Raw genomic sequence first — 16,078 nt, forward strand, 5'->3', positions numbered from 1 at the left:
GTAAACTACTTGTTTTAGATTTTATTATTGTAAAAATATCCCTGTTTGTTATACATGCATCTGTAAAAAATACTTATCTGCAAATATTATTAATGTAAATAAAACATGCTTTGCTTGATTTTTATGTCTTATTTTTTTGTCCTAATGTTTAAATCATGTCATGTAAATGCTGACAGATAAACATATAAACAAAAGACAGGGAAACTATTAAAGAGCACAAGTTTTTATTTGACCTCAGTGGAGCTAAATGCATGAAATATGTTATGAAAATAAATCCTAATAATAAAAAACAATCTGTATTCATTCCTATTTCTGCTCTTACAGTACAATCTGAATGTTGATGTTACTATGAATGCAAAATTAAGTTTTATTTCAAGGTGAATGATTGACGGTTACAAGAAGCAACAGAAATAGGAATGAGACGTGTGTCCCGTTTCCCATGATGCTTTAAGGTTCTGATTGGCCCACGCTGTGATGTAGAACCTGATGATCCCACCCCGCCGTGGTCAACACGGCCGAACCGCCGGGAACCCAACACACGGCACGCACAAAGTCCTGATGTCGTCTGTCTCGAAAACTAAGCACAGACAAACAAATTTGATGTCATATTGCCATGTACCTAAACATTTTACCATGGTAGATGCATTTTAGAAATGGTAATACTATGTTTTTTCAGATATGTGATCTACTGGATTTCCTCTTTTCTCATTGGTTCATCTAAGGCAATGCAGACAGCCAATCAAGAGAGGAATGTCAATACTTACATTTCTCTGAGCTCTGCAGTAACCACGGCTACAGAGCAGTCATCACTGATGGAGGCCAGGAGGGGTGAACTGCAAATAAACATCCCATAATAATCATCAGATTTACCATTCACAACCTTACAATATCAAACTGAATAAGAAGTGAATAACTAACTAACTAACTAGTTAATTTGAGTCAATAGAGAGTCGGTAAGATCGTACCTGTCTGAGGAAAACGTCAATCCTGAAACTCTACGACTGTGAAGGTTTGCCGTCTGTCTGCCGTCTGGTGCCTGCAGATCCTGAAGAGTCACTCGACCCAATTCATCACCTGATAAACACGTAAACATCACAGAATTAGAAGCAAACAAAGCATCATGACACTAAGTGCAATGCATGATGGGATATGAGTTTTATTTACCGTATGCAATGGTGCTGCTTTGATGAGGATGCCAGGTGACGGCAGTCGGACTGCAGCTCGGAGATACCACATCTAAAACATACAGAGATGTGATAACACACTGTCTGTGTGTGTGTGTGTGTGTGTGTGTGTGTGTGTGTGTGTGTGTGTGTGTGTGTGTGTGTGTGCGTGCATGTGTGTGCGTGTGCTTTACCCAGGCGGGTGGCAGGTTTGGGTTTCCTTCGGTCCCACAGCAGCAGTCGGCCGTCCTGTAGGTGATCATGAAAGAGTTACACACTTAAACACAATATATACACAAACTCTGATGTGTGTGTGTGTGTGTGTGTTTGTGTGTGTGTGTGTGCTGACCTGAGCACAGGACATAAACAGAGAGTCATCCAGCGGTGAACAGGACACACAGTTGACCGGCAGTGAGTGAGCTGACAGACAGACAGACAGACAGACAGAATTCAAGCAGCAGTGTGCAAACAGTATACAAATATTGATTACATCACTTCCTGTCTCCGTTTCTCACCATTATACGAGCTGATCACAGTCTCCTGGTTGAGATCCCACACTTTGATTCTGAAATCAGAGGAAAAGAGAGAGATGATTTGACTGTAATCAAAGTAAACTTCATCTGAGAGACGTGCAGCGCCTCCTGCTGACCTGCAGTCCATACTGCAGCTGACTGCGTGTTGAGCTCCTGCAGTCGAGCTGATAGACGTCACAACATCATCGTGTTCATGATGACTAAATCTGTTCATCAGCAAACGCTCATCTTCAGCCAGAGACCACAACTCTACTGAACCTGTAACACATACAAAAACATACAAAAACGTCACCCTGACGAAGGCTTGTTAGCCGCAACGCGTAGGTGTATTTGTCACCTGTTTTTAAAACATAAAGCCATGTGAAAATAAAGGCTTTTTAACTATATTTACAACATTCGAGTGCCTTGGATTTTTCTTATAAACTGATTACTATATAAACTCATACCGTACATTGTCACTCATCTAAAAACATCACACCACTGTCCTTTTATACATTTTATGGTTATTTTTAAGTAACATTTGGTCTCTTACTTGTTAATGAGCTTTATATGACAAAGTTGAAAGCATTTGACTCATATTGTACCTGAGTCTGATCCTAACAGCATGGCTCTATCTGAGATCCATCTGGCATCAGTGACCCCAGCTTCAGTCTGTACACCCGCCTTACAGAAACCTTCACTGGGGGCGAGTTTAGGGTCACTGTACACCCATAGTGAACCCTGCCAACACCGACCTGAAAGACTGGAGGCAGCGAGCAACAGAGTCCCATCTACAACACAAACACAAGAGATTTAGATGCTGTTTGCATACATTTAACTATTCAGATGTTTAAAAAACTTATCACTGTCTTTAGCGTCTGTGTCAGACCCCAAAGTAAATATTTATTTATCCTTCTGTATAATTAACTAAACTGTGCATTATCACTATAAGCACCATTTTGACTTGTTTATAATGCATATCATTTTTATCATTATTGTTTCTTTCTTATTTTAATGTACTCTAGCTATTTTACACTGTTTCTTAATGAACACAGATATCATTCAAATGCTTTTGCTGAGTTATATGATCTGAAATAATCTGACATATACGTTGTATAAATAAGTAAAGTAAATTTTTTCATGGAAATTGTGCCATAAACAATAAGTGAAATACATAATGCATTAAAAATCAGATATTTTATTTAATCAAACACAATCATCTGTGTTTATCTAAACGTGTTTAAGAGATAGTTGCTATGAATCTGACCGTCTCTGTAATGCACAGCGTCCAGATGTCTCTCCATACACGCCGGAGCGTTTACAGGAATAGTCCAACGATTCTCCTTTATCATCTTCTTTAATTATATTAAAATATAAAATAAACCTTAACACACTGCACTAATCAATGAACGGGAGCAGAGAGAGACACACGCGCGTGTGTGACACTTCCGCTTCCGAGTCTCAAACACGTACAAAATAAAAGCTGCCAAACATTTCAAAATAAAGCTCTGAATGTTGAATCATAAAAGTTGTATTTATTTATTTATTTATTTTATTATCTATATTGTGCTGACAATTGTTGTGCATTATTGTGCATTTTTTTACCTCTAATGTCATTTTATACTTTAAAATGAAATCCTATTTATTTAACAGTTAGTTTATTTTTATATCTAAAACACTTTGTACTTTGATTCAAATATAATAATATTGAAGTGTTTACACATCAAACAATATTTTTGCAGGAATTATTTTTTAAACAATAAAAAGCATATTAAATTAATGTTTAACAATAAGATTTTGATTATGTTTTATATATAGCTCATTCATTAAAATTGAAGATACATTTTCTCAGAATGACATTCAAGCACAGAACTGCACAAAAATAGGCCTACATCAAATCAATACAAGAATATAAAAACTACAAATAATAAACAGAATACAAAAATAACAAGAACACATAAGTAATAGATCATAGTATGCTATGGAAAAAGTTCAAAACACTGAATTAGTAAATAATAAAATACTGTATAAACATATTAATTTAACATAATCGTCTGTTGTGAGTGTAGCTATCAACATGTTATAATGACCAAACACAACCAAAACAACAGTACAACTTATAAAAGCAAATGGAATTTAAATGGAGATCACATCAAGAGGTAAATAAAAGGAGGGAGGGCATCAAATAAGTTTACAAGCGTATTAAAGTGGAATATTAAATATGTCACATATTGTTATTGTTTAATAGCTTTTTATTGACAGACATTGACATTTTATCCAAGTATAAATTCTATTCTTGTTTGAAGGCATTAAAGTGGGGTTTACTTTTTGGTATATTTACAGTTATGTAGATGAAACTTTCCCATGAATAAAAGATGTATAAAATAAAAAAATGTATAGAGTAAAAAATGTTTAAGAAAAATATTTAAAGAAAATTTTTGATAATTCAACCTCACTTTAGAAAGACTTACTTAAAGGACAATCCCAAAACAGGTGACCTATAGAAGAAACTTGACAAAAGGAGCAGGATATATCAACGTAATTTCTAAATTTCTGTAAAAGTTGATCAAATCTGTAGATAATTTTATAAGATATCTCTTTAACTTTATTTGTCATGCTAACTGTTGTATAAAGTTCAGGCTAACTGTTGACCTCACCTTATTGTTAAGTGTACACAAATACAAATAAACATTTATTGCTCAATAATAGTTGTGATAATAATATACACACAATAAAATATGTGTCTGAGGTCTTTATATCATCACTTAGCAAAAGTTTAATATATATGTCAGACTCTGAACATTTGAGAGTAAATGTGTGGAAATCCCAGAATGAAGATTAGAAACACTAACAGAAGGTCGTCTGATGATGCAGTTTCCAAAAGATGGACACACTTTACAATGAACTTTGAAAAGATGTTGAAAAGATGTTGAAAAGACGTTGAAAAGATGTTGAAAATATCTGAACATTTCCATATCACTGACTTTACAATAAACTTTCCCACCCAGCAAAACCTTGAAAAGACATTGAAAAGACGTTGAAAAGACGTTGAAAAGATGTTGGAAAGACGTTGAAAAGACGTTGAAAAGACATTGAAAAGACATCCAGATGTCTTAATGATGTTTAATTCTGGTTAAATAGTGAAAGGTGAAAATATGTCTTTTTCAGGTTGTTGAAAAGATGTCTATTAATATATGTTTAGAAAAGGGTTAAACTTGGTCGAAAAGTGGTTTGAGATTAACCTCATTTTAATAATACATTTATTATGTAATAAAAGCATGTAAAACAAATAATGTAATAATAATTAATCACATAATAGGACATCTAGCAAAAATGAACAATAAACATTTATTGATAGGTCAAATACACATATGACACAGAATAGTTATATAAGTTCTGTTGAAAAAACAGCTGATAAAAGCTGGAATAAACTGCTTTTGTATATACAAACATTATCTCCGCCTCCTGCAGACGACACCCTGTTCATCAATCTGATGTTCAGTGTTAAAGAGACTCATGAGCGTGTATGAACCTGCAGCAGAACAGAACAGAACAGAACAGAACACAGTGAAGAAACATCAAACACACAAACACATTTATTTCAATCTAAAACAACACAATAATGTGTGTAAAACAAACTAAACTTAAACTGTCCTGAAATACCACTGCTTAAATGATCTGATGTGTTTATGGACCTCTATAAATGATTAACATGAAAGCCCCGTCCCCCCCACACCCCATCTTGTCGTCATGGTGATCTGTCTGTATTGTCATTCGGGTGTGGCTCTTCTGTCTGATTCACTGTCTCACTTCAGTCCAGACACACCCAGACGTGGAGGTGAAATCTGTGCCTGCGGGGAAAGAGTTTTATATCACACGTAATGTTTAATCACACATCACAGGAGGATATGTTATGTTGGATTGATTGTTTGTGAATATAAACTCATTGTGTTATTGTTTACACACAAACTCATCCAAACACACTTCATGTGCTACTTTACACAACAGCGTCCATAACATCTTGCTCTTTGTTCTTTTATGCAATACTAACACCATGATGTTACCATGATTTTAGGTTTTGTACCAGTGTAATTCTCCTCCAGTGCCACCACCATATTTTATTCTGAATCTCTTTATATCTGAATCTTTTTTTTCTGAATCTGTCTCTAACTGAATCTTATTTTTTATTATGAATCTGTCTCCATCTGAATCTTTTTTATTACAAATCTGTCTCTATCTGAATCTGTCTCTATCTGAATCTTTTTTATTCTGAATCTGTCTCAATCTGAATCTGTCTCTATCTGAATCCGTTTCTATCTGAATCTTTCTCTATCTGAACCTTTTTTAATTCTGAATCTGTCTCTATTTGAATCTGTCTCTATCTGAATCTGTCTCTATCTGAATCCGTTTCTATCTGAATCTGATTCTATCTGAATCTGTCTCTATCTGAATCTTTTTTTATTCTGAATCTATCTCTATCTGAATCTGTCTCTATCTGAATCCGTTTCTATCTGAATCTGATTCTATCTGAATCCGTTTCTATCTGAATCTGATTCTATCTGAATCTGTCTCTATCTGAATCTTTTTTTATTCTAAATCTGATTCTATCTGAGGCCCTGTCCCAAATGGCACACTCCGGACTTGTGGTCCTCCTCAGAGTCCACACTTTGATGACATCACGTAGTCCAGACTTTAGGGACCCTTAATACGAGTCCACGTGGGTGCAACGGAGTCGTATTTTGGGACAGACTCGAGCGTCACACCGGAAATAGGTAGAGAAGTTGCCCGTCTGTGTGAGCTCCTCCCTTCCATCGTCTGATTGGTCTTATTGCTCTTTCGCAAGGACTTATGGGTTGGTAAAGTGTGCGAAGCCTGCTGCAGTGCGGGCTTTGCCAAAGGGGGAAAAGGAGGCGCTGATGAGCACACTTCAAAGCGTAAAAATGACAGATGGGACACCCTACGTACTCGTGGACTAAGCGAGCACGCGCAATTTAAGGCCACGAGACCGAAAGTCCACATTAAGTGCGCCATTTGGGACAGGGCCACTATCTGTCTCTATCTGAATCTTTTTTTATTCTGAATCTGATTCTATCTGAATCTGTCTCTATCTGAATCTTTTTTATTCTGAATCTGATTCTATCTGAATCTGTCTCTATCTGAAACTTTTTTTATTCTGAATCTGATTTTATCGGAATCTGTCTCTATCTGAATCTTTTTTTATTCTGAATCTGATTCTATCTGAATCTGTCTCTTTCTGAATCTTTTTTATTCAGAATCTGTCTCTATCTGAATCCGTTTCTATCTGAATCTGTCTCTATCTGAATCTTTTTTTATTCTGAATCTGTCTCTATCTGAATCTGTCTCTATCTGAATCCGTTTCTATCTGAATCTGATTCTATCTGAATACGTCTCTATCTGAATCTGTTTCTATCTAAATCTTTTTTATTCTGAATCTGAATCTGTCTCTATCTGAATCTTTTTTTATTCTGAATCTGTCTCTATCTGAATCTGTCTCTATCTGAATCCGTTTCTATCTGAATCTGATTCTATCTGAATACGTCTCTATCTGAATCTGTTTCTATCTGAATCTGATTCTATCTGAATACGTCTCTATCTGAATACGTCTCTATCTGAATCCGTTTCTATCTGAATCTGATTCTATCTGAATACGTCTCTATCTGAATCTGATTCTATCTAAATCTTTTTTATTCTGAATCTGAATCTGTCTCTATCTGAATCCGTTTCTATCTGAATCTGATTCTATCTGAATCCGTCTCTATCTGAATCTGTTTCTATCTGAATCTGATTCTATCTAAATCTTTTTTATTCTGAATCTGAATCCGTCTCTATCTGAATCTGTTTTTTATCTGATTCTATCAAAATCTTTTTTTATTCTGAATCTGAATCTGTCTCTATCTGAATCTGTCTCTATCTGAATCTTTTTATTATGAATCTGTATCCATCTGAATCTGTCTCTAACTGAATCTGTCTCTATCTAAATCCGTTTCTATCTGAATCGGTTTCTATCTGAATCTGATTCTATCTAAATCTTTTTTATTCTGAATCTGAATCTGTCTCTATTTGAATCTTTTTATTCTGAATCTGAATTCGTCTCTATCCGAATCTATCTTTATCTGAATCTGTCTCTATCTTAATCTGTCTGTATCTGAATCTGAATCTGTCTCTATTTGAATCAGTCTCTATCTGAATCTGTTTCTATCTGAATCCATTTCTATCTGTCATTAACATCTGATTATGTCTCTATCTGAATCTTTTTATTCTGAATCTGAATCTGAATCTGTCTCTATCTGAATCTATCTCTATCTGAATTTGTCTCTATCTTAATCTGTCTGTATCTAAATCTGTCCATCTAGTGTATGATGTTAATGATTCATTTGATCTTAGAATCAAATTCCATCAATGTTACTGTGAGGATGTGAGTGTGTGTGTGTGCGTGTGTGTGTGCAGGTTGATTCATGTTATAAAGGGTGTGACTCTGTGAGGAAGGGTGTATTAACACAGACACAGGTGAGCGGCTCTTTAAATATAAAGGAAACACACGCAGCACATCTTTGCATTTCAATACTTCACACGCGCAGAATTAAAACCTTCACACTCGTAACGGTATGATTTTATTTGAAGATTTTATTTAGACCGAATGCTTTGTTAATTTTAGTTGTGTTTTGACTAAGTTCTGATTTATTATTTTAGATCGAGAGATTTTTTTGGATGAAGACCTGGACTTTGTTTCTCACGGCAGGTTTGTTGAGATTAACCGATTACGATCAATTTTAATCATACACTTAGAAATGTTTAAAGTATTATTCATGTTTTGGGCATGTATCATTACAATACCATAATGTTTTAAAGATGTAGCATGTTAGGTTATACCATCATTTTAAGATATATATCACATACTGTAAAAACGCTGACACTAAATATGCTATTATTAATATTCGTATGTATTTCTTGTGTAGCTCTGTCTGCTGTATGTATAGCTCAAAAAGACTGCTGGCATGGAGCGTGTTATCCACCGACGGGTGACCTTCTGATGGGTAGAGAACAGAACCTCAGAGCGTCTTCAACATGTGGACTCATGGGCTCTGAGGTCGTCTGTACACCTCATGCAAATGTGAGACCAAACCTCTGATCATTCTACAACTTTATGATTTTGAACTTAAAAAATGAAAGTATTGAATCTCTTTCTCTCTCTGTAGACGATGAAATGTTGTCCATGTGACTCACGTTACCCAGCGGCGTATAACGCTCACACCATCCAGAACGTTCTTTCCAGCGCTGGACCGACCCGATGGTGGCAGTCTAAGAAAGGTGAGAGATCTTCTGTTCAGGACCTCTCAGATCTTCTTCTCCTCTGAATAATGTTAACGTGACCGTGTTTGATTCCAGATGTGAATCCCGTCAGCATTCAGCTGGATCTGAATGGAATATATCAGCTGGAAACTCTCTTTCTTTCGTTTAAGGTATGAGATGAAAGAATAATGATGGACCTGAGGATCTGTGATCTGAAGCTGTGCTGTATAACATCTCCTCTTCTGTCCTGTAGGGTCCAAGACCTGAGGCTCTAATCATTGAGAGAACAAAGGATTTCGGTCGCACCTGGCAACCCGCCCTGTACTTGGCTGCAGATTGTCCATCTACTTTTCCTTGGGTGGATACCACACTTCCTCGCACCCTCGATGGGACCTACTGTTTTACACTGCCATCCACCGGTGATAATCCCTATAGAGACCAGAAAGTATGAACTTCAGTGATTTGTATTGTTTTTTTAACTCATAAAACATTTGAATGCATTAATAACAAATACTTTGTCTTCTCAGGTTCATTATTATCCTTTACGACAGTTTGCAAACATCGATCTGCCCAACGATTATAAAATTGATGGTGAGATATTGATTCAAGTTGGATTTATCAATATTTGACTCATTGAATGATTCGTTCATTATTCATCTGGGGTTTTTTGTCTACAGTTGCGTCTGGTTTTACTGGTCTGCGGGTAAATCTGACTCAGTTGGGTCGTGTGCCCAGTATGCCAGGCCGGAGTCTGAGTCAGTTTTACGCCTTGAGAGAAATGAGGGTCATCGGCTCCTGCTTCTGTCACGGTCACGCCAATCGCTGTCTCCCTGACACCACAAATAATATAAAGGTAATACACACAAAACACACACACACACACTATAAACTCAACACAGTATAATGTTATAGTTGTGTATTTGTGTGTGTAGGTTGGAGGAACGTGTGACTGTCAGCATAACACAGCAGGTGTGAATTGTGAGCGATGTGATGATTTTTTTAATGATCTGCCATGGAGACCGGCGGAGAACAGCAACCCACACACCTGCAAACGTATGTTTACACAGTACACACACATCTAAGATAGTGTAGTATGAGTATGGTAGTGTGCACGCTGAATGTGATGTAATCTGTGCTGCCCACTGCAGGCTGTGATTGTAATAATCACTCGGACCGCTGTCACTTTGATCCGTTGAGATACGAGGAGACGGGTCGCCGGAGTGGAGGGGTGTGTGACGCCTGTATGCATCACACCACAGGACCAAACTGTGAGAGATGTGCACCGAATTACTACCCAAACCCACTGAGCGACATGAGGAGCCCAGACGCCTGTTTGCGTGAGTCACACAAATACATACACTTTACTCATACACACAATTACTGATGATGATGATGATGATGATGATGATGATGATCGTCTCTTTCGGTCTCTATGCAGGTTGTCAGTGTAACTCTGCAGGTTCTCTGAACTCAGGTCAGTGTGATGCAGTGACAGGTCAATGTTTGTGTAAAGCTCATGTGGAGGGTGCAAATTGTGACCGCTGTAAACATGGATACTACAACCTCAACGCCAACAACCCCAGCGGCTGCTCCAGTGAGTCCTTGACCTCTCACACTTCACTCCTGACCTCTCACACTTCACTCCTGAATCTCACTGAACCTTTTACACCTCACTCCTGACCTCTCATACCTCACTTCTGGACCTCCCTGAACCTTTTACACCTCACTCCTGAACCAATCACCCCTGATCTCTCACACCTCACTCCTGAACCTCACTGAACCTTTCACACCTCACTCCTGACCTCTCATGCCTCACTCCTGAACCTCACTGAGCCTCTCACACCTCTCTGAACCTCTCACTCCCGAACCTGTCACACCTCACTCCTTTACACATACACACAATCACTATTGATGATGATGGTGAATGTCTCTCTTTGTCTCTGTGCAGGTTGTCAGTGTAACTTTGCAGGCTCTCTGAACTCAGGTCAGTGTGATGCAGTGACAGGTCAATGTTTGTGCAAAGCTCATGTGGAAGGTACAAAATGTGACCGCTGTAGGCCTGGATATCACAACCTCAACGCCAACGACCCCAGTGGCTGCTCCAGTGAGTCCTTGACCTCTCACACCTCACTCCTGACCTCACTGAACCTTTCACACCTCACTCCTGACCTCTCACACATCACTTCTGAACTCTCATACCTCACTCCTGACCTCACTGAACCTTTTACACCTCAGTCCTGACCTCTTGTACCTCACTCCTGAACTTCTCACACCTCACTACTGAACCTTTCACACCTCAGTACTGACCTCTCATACCTCACTCATGATCCTCTCACACCTCATTCCTGAACCTCACTGAACCTTTCACACCTCAGTCCTGACCTGAACCTTTCACACCTCACTCCTGACCTCACATATCTCACTCTGAACCTCAATAAACCTCTCACACCCTTTAACCTTTAACACCTCACTCTTTAACACACATACACACAATCACTAATGATGATGATGATGATAATGATGAACCTCTCTTTCTGTCTCTGTGCAGGTTGTCAGTGTAACTCTGCCGGTTCTCTGAACTTTGGTCAGTGTGATGCAGGTCAATGTTTGTGCAAACCTCATGTGGAGGGTGCTAAATGTGACCGTTGTAAACCTGGATACTACAACCTCAACGCCAACAACCCCAGCGGCTGCTCCAGTGAGTCTCTGACCTCTCACTCCTGACCTCTCACACTTCACTTCTGACCTCTCACACCTCACTCCTGACCTCTCACACCTCACTCCTGAGGTACACACAATCACTAATGATGATGATGATGAACGTCTCTTTCTGTCTCTGTGCAGGTTGTCAGTGTAACTCTGCAGGTTCTCTGAACTCAGGTCAGTGTGATGCAGGTCAATGTTTGTGTAAAGCTCATGTGGAGGGTGCTAAATGTGACCGCTGTAAACCTGGATACTACAACCTCGACCCCAACAACCCCAGCGGCTGCTCCAGTGAGTCTTTGACCTTCGACCTCACACGCCTCACTTCTGTACCTCTCACTCCTGAACCTCTCACACCTCACTCCTGAACCTCACTCCTGACCTCTCACTCTTGAACATCTCACACCTGACCTCTCACTCCTCACACCTCACCTCTTATGCCTCACTCTTGAACCTCTCTCTCCTGACCTCTAACACCTCACTCCTGACCTCTCACACTTCACTCCTGAACCTCTCACACCTCACTCCTGACGTCTTATGCCTCACTCCTGACCTCTCACACCTCACTCCTGAACCTCAATCCTGACCTCTTACGCCTCACTCCGGACCTCTCACACGTCATTCCTGACCTCTTACGCCTCACTCCTGAACCTCAATCCTGACTTCTCACACCTGAACCTCTCACACCTCACTCTTAAACCTTTCCCACCTCACACCTGAACCTCTCACACCTCTCTCCTGAACCTTATTCCTGATCTCTCACTCCTCACACCTGATCTCTCACACTTCATTCCTGAACCTCACACCTGACCTCTATAAGTCTCATTAATGTCTATAAGAAATCACAGAAATATAGATCAAGTTATCTGATAATCTTTGTGTGTTTGTATGTTTTCAGAGTGTTTGTGTAGTACTGAGGGTTCACTCAGTAGTGTGTGTGATCAGCTGACAGGTCAGTGTTTGTGTCGACCTCACGTCGAGGGTCTGGTATGTGATCGCTGCTCTAATGGATACTGGAACCTAAAATCACCCAATGGCTGCCAACCATGTGACTGTGATCCTAAAAATGCCCGCAGTACCACCTGTGACCAGGTACACACACACACACACAGTCATAATTATACAAACATACAAACACAAAAACATCCTCATCATGAGTGTTTTGTTGTTTTTTAGTTCACTGGTCAATGTCAGTGTCGGTATAGTTTTGGAGGACGGACCTGCAGTGGTTGCCCTGACAACACATATGGGAATCATCTTATTGGCTGTCGACGTAAGTGTTTCATACAAAAAAATGCAACAAATACTTATTTAAAATCATCAATAACACAGTCTTTCTCTCTCAGCATGTGACTGTGACCCATCTGGCACAGAGTTGGGTGGCTGTGATAAACTCACAGGTCTGTGTCGCTGTAAGCCGGGCGTTACAGGTGCTCGCTGCGATTCCTGCAAAAGCGGCCACTGCGACAGTTTCCCACAATGCCCGGCTTGCCCGTCCTGCATCTTTACTATGAACACAGAGCTTCAGAACCTCACACTGCTTCTGGAACATGTGTCCAACAACAGGATCCCTGAAAGCACATCAGAAGAAGTGAATCGAAAGATCAGACGTCTGCAGATCACACTGACGAAGATCCAAGAGTCCATGTTTGTACCACCATCATCCAGCGACACACTGATCCAAACCCTCGAGAAACTGGACACACTCAGGTAGAGCAAAATAACAAATGCTGAATAGAAATAGATCAATCTAATGCTTCATCAATTTGGTAACTTATATACCCTCTTTCAGGACTCAGATGAATGGTTTGACTAAAGATCTATCACCCCAGCCGTCAGATCCAGACCTGAAGAAACGTTTAGATGAGCTGGAGGAGTTAATGTCATCCATACGACTGGAGTATTTAGCTAAGAGAGACGCTATTAAAAACATTGATACATCCAACAACACCGGTCAGTACAGTAATTCTGTTTAAGGGATAAAATGTGAAAAGTGTATGGATTTATTATTTATATGAAAAAATTTTACTTTTTTTCCAGGCGCATATAACGCCATCCAGAATTCGTACGACACGTCAACAGATGCCCTCAAAAAAGCTGAAGCCGCTCAGGTACCCCTAAAGAAATTGACTGAGACCAGAGACAAAGCCATAAAAGATCTAAACAGAGTTCAGCCGGCCAACACCAAAGATCTACTCAAACTGAAGGAGGATTTGGCAACCCGACCAGATCTGACTCCCGCAGCAGAGAAGGTGGGTTAAAATCTTAATTTAGTATGAAAATGTAATCGTCTACAACAGATAAAGATGTTAAAGAATATTTCTCATTGTCAGGTGTGTGGTAGCACTCGTGTGGAGCCCTGCACTCCTCAACAGTGCACAGGTGATGTTTGTCCTCCTGCTGGAGCGCCACCATGTGGACCGGAGGAGACCTGCATAGGAGCTCTGCCAAATGCCAACAAAGCTTTTCAGAACGCAGAAGAAGTGAAAGACAAACTGCGGGATCTGAACGACAAGATCGCTAAAGCACTAACACAGGTATACAAACGCACATTAATATAAATCCACATAAATAAACTTTACATTGACAGCTGAGTTAACACTTCTCTGCACAACAGATACAAGAAGCTGATGATTCAGCCAATAAGGTGAGACTTTCCACGGACAAGCTAGCCAATCAGATCAAGCAGGTACGTGACGATGTGGACGGCGATCTGAAGGACGCTAAAGACTTTATCAGTACACTGAAAGACTACTTGTCAGGTAAAATACTACACAACTTAATATATATCCATACTAGGTAAAATAGGATAAGAAGAAGAATTAAACCCAGCATCTCTCTTTCAGCTCCTCATTCTGATCCAGATGAGGTTCAGCGTATCTGTGAGAACGTCCTGGAGGCAAAGTTACCAATAAATGTGGAAAATCTGAAGAAGAAACTGAAGGAGATGCAAGACCTGGCGTCATCTCTGCCCGACAGCAGCAAAGTCCTGGAGTCCACCAAACCAGAGCTGGAGAAAGCCAGAAAACTACTGGAGGAAGCCCAGAAAACACGGTACTGGTCTGATCTCACATCACAACCAACATCAACATACAATTATAGTTATTGAGTATTTGTTAACGTTCCTCTACAATACAATCTAGAGATGCTGCCTTCGGCATACTGAATGACACTGAGAGCATTCAGAAGTCTTTGGATGAAGATGAGCCTGTGTTGGATGACCTAGAGAAGAAGATCCAGAAGAGTCTGGACATCGCCAAGAACGTCAAGGAGAATGTCGAAAAGGTCAGTTTGTCAAATTGATACACTAAAATTTGCTTGAGAAAGTTAAGATATATTTTCTGACACATGCTAACTGTCTGATGTCTGTCTGTCTGTCTCAGATTGAAGATACGTTAGCTCCTGTAGAGAAGGGCATTGAGGGTATCACAGGTCTGGTGGATGAGATGCGTCCTCTGTTGGACACGCTGAAGAAGGACATCCAGACAGGAACGGGACTGGCAGATGATGCTCAAGATAAAGCAGAAGAAGCTCAGGATGAAGCCGATCAAGCCGCAAAGGTATCTTCATGACTCATCAGTATGTGCTTCGGTCTAAAGATACAGTCATGCAATGATTTAAATATGTGTGTGTTCAGGACCTGGAAGCACTGAAGGATGAGATTGAGAAGCTCAAAGTGGCGGCAGAGGCGAATAGTGAAGCTGGTGAAGTAGGAGATCGCTTAAAGAAGCTTCAGGATGAGGCGTCTACTCTCGTCTCAGACACAGCAAACATCACCACGGCTCTCAGAGGTAGCATCCACACCTTGAGCACCCACCATCACTAACATTAACTGATGCACAAACCACGTCATGTGTGTATTACATCAGTGTGAATGAATGATGTTTCGTTTGTGTTTGTCAGATAAAGAGGCAGAGATAAAGAAGGGTACAGAAGAGCTTCTGAAGAACGCTGATCGACTGTCAGGTCTGGAGGCTAAGCTGGAGATCCTGCGAGAGGATATTCGGCAGAAAGTCACAGGACTGAACCTGTGTCAGGGTTGATCATGCTCACTAATGTCTCTATGATGTCACACCGATATCACACCAAGGTCCCACTGATGTTAAAGAATTAATAGTTATTAATGGCAATGATTCCATGTTAATGTCTGATAAAATAATCTTGAATCAATAAAGAGATGTTAAATATCATGCTTGACTCGTTCATCACAGTTAACACAGGTCGAGTGCATTGCATTGTGGGATTACATGCAGTGGCTTTACATTCAATTAAGAAAAGGTTAAGTAAGGAATCATTTATGATGGGTTGTTGATTTATTCGAAAATAACGCACATCCAAGGTGGTAATGCGGCACCATGCAATGTGCATTATTTTCAAATAATTTAAAGG

At 39.7% G+C, this 16,078-nt stretch overlaps 2 protein-coding genes across 3 annotated transcripts; one reads left to right on the top strand and one right to left on the bottom strand.

The window, feature by feature from the left end:
• Positions 1-207: 207 nt before the first annotated feature.
• Positions 208-3,144, bottom strand: LOC129453286 (methylosome protein WDR77). Its single transcript, XM_055217465.2, has 10 exons — positions 2,943-3,144; positions 2,281-2,466; positions 1,813-1,954; positions 1,679-1,728; positions 1,513-1,583; positions 1,358-1,412; positions 1,165-1,236; positions 966-1,074; positions 765-833; positions 208-577 (listed from the first exon to the last, which is right to left on the bottom strand). Exons 1-10 carry the CDS (start codon positions 3,025-3,027, stop codon positions 448-450), a joined length of 969 nt encoding a protein of 322 aa, XP_055073440.1. The 5' UTR covers positions 3,028-3,144; the 3' UTR covers positions 208-447.
• Positions 3,145-8,189: 5,045 nt separating this feature from the next.
• On the top strand, positions 8,190-15,879 carry LOC141349034 (laminin subunit beta-3-like). Of its 2 annotated transcripts, XM_073861832.1 has the most exons (26): positions 8,191-8,299; positions 8,387-8,435; positions 8,653-8,807; positions 8,893-9,004; positions 9,083-9,156; positions 9,240-9,431; positions 9,514-9,577; positions 9,664-9,839; positions 9,919-10,039; positions 10,135-10,323; positions 10,425-10,580; positions 10,935-11,090; positions 11,535-11,684; positions 11,831-11,980; positions 12,588-12,781; positions 12,866-12,962; positions 13,036-13,399; positions 13,482-13,642; positions 13,730-13,941; positions 14,023-14,226; positions 14,307-14,451; positions 14,536-14,743; positions 14,833-14,974; positions 15,073-15,249; positions 15,327-15,480; positions 15,593-15,879. In XM_073861832.1, exons 2-26 carry the CDS (start codon positions 8,405-8,407, stop codon positions 15,730-15,732), a joined length of 3,924 nt encoding a protein of 1,307 aa, XP_073717933.1. In that variant the 5' UTR covers positions 8,191-8,299; positions 8,387-8,404; the 3' UTR covers positions 15,733-15,879. The 2 variants fall into 2 exon arrangements, with proteins under 2 accessions (XP_073717934.1, XP_073717933.1); XM_073861833.1 differs by lacking the exon at positions 10,935-11,090 and having other exon boundaries at positions 8,190-8,299.
• Positions 15,880-16,078: the final 199 nt, after the last annotated feature.

Source organism: Misgurnus anguillicaudatus, chromosome 23, assembly GCF_027580225.2.
Source record: "Misgurnus anguillicaudatus chromosome 23, ASM2758022v2, whole genome shotgun sequence".
NCBI classification, from domain to species: Eukaryota; Metazoa; Chordata; class Actinopteri; order Cypriniformes; family Cobitidae; genus Misgurnus; species Misgurnus anguillicaudatus.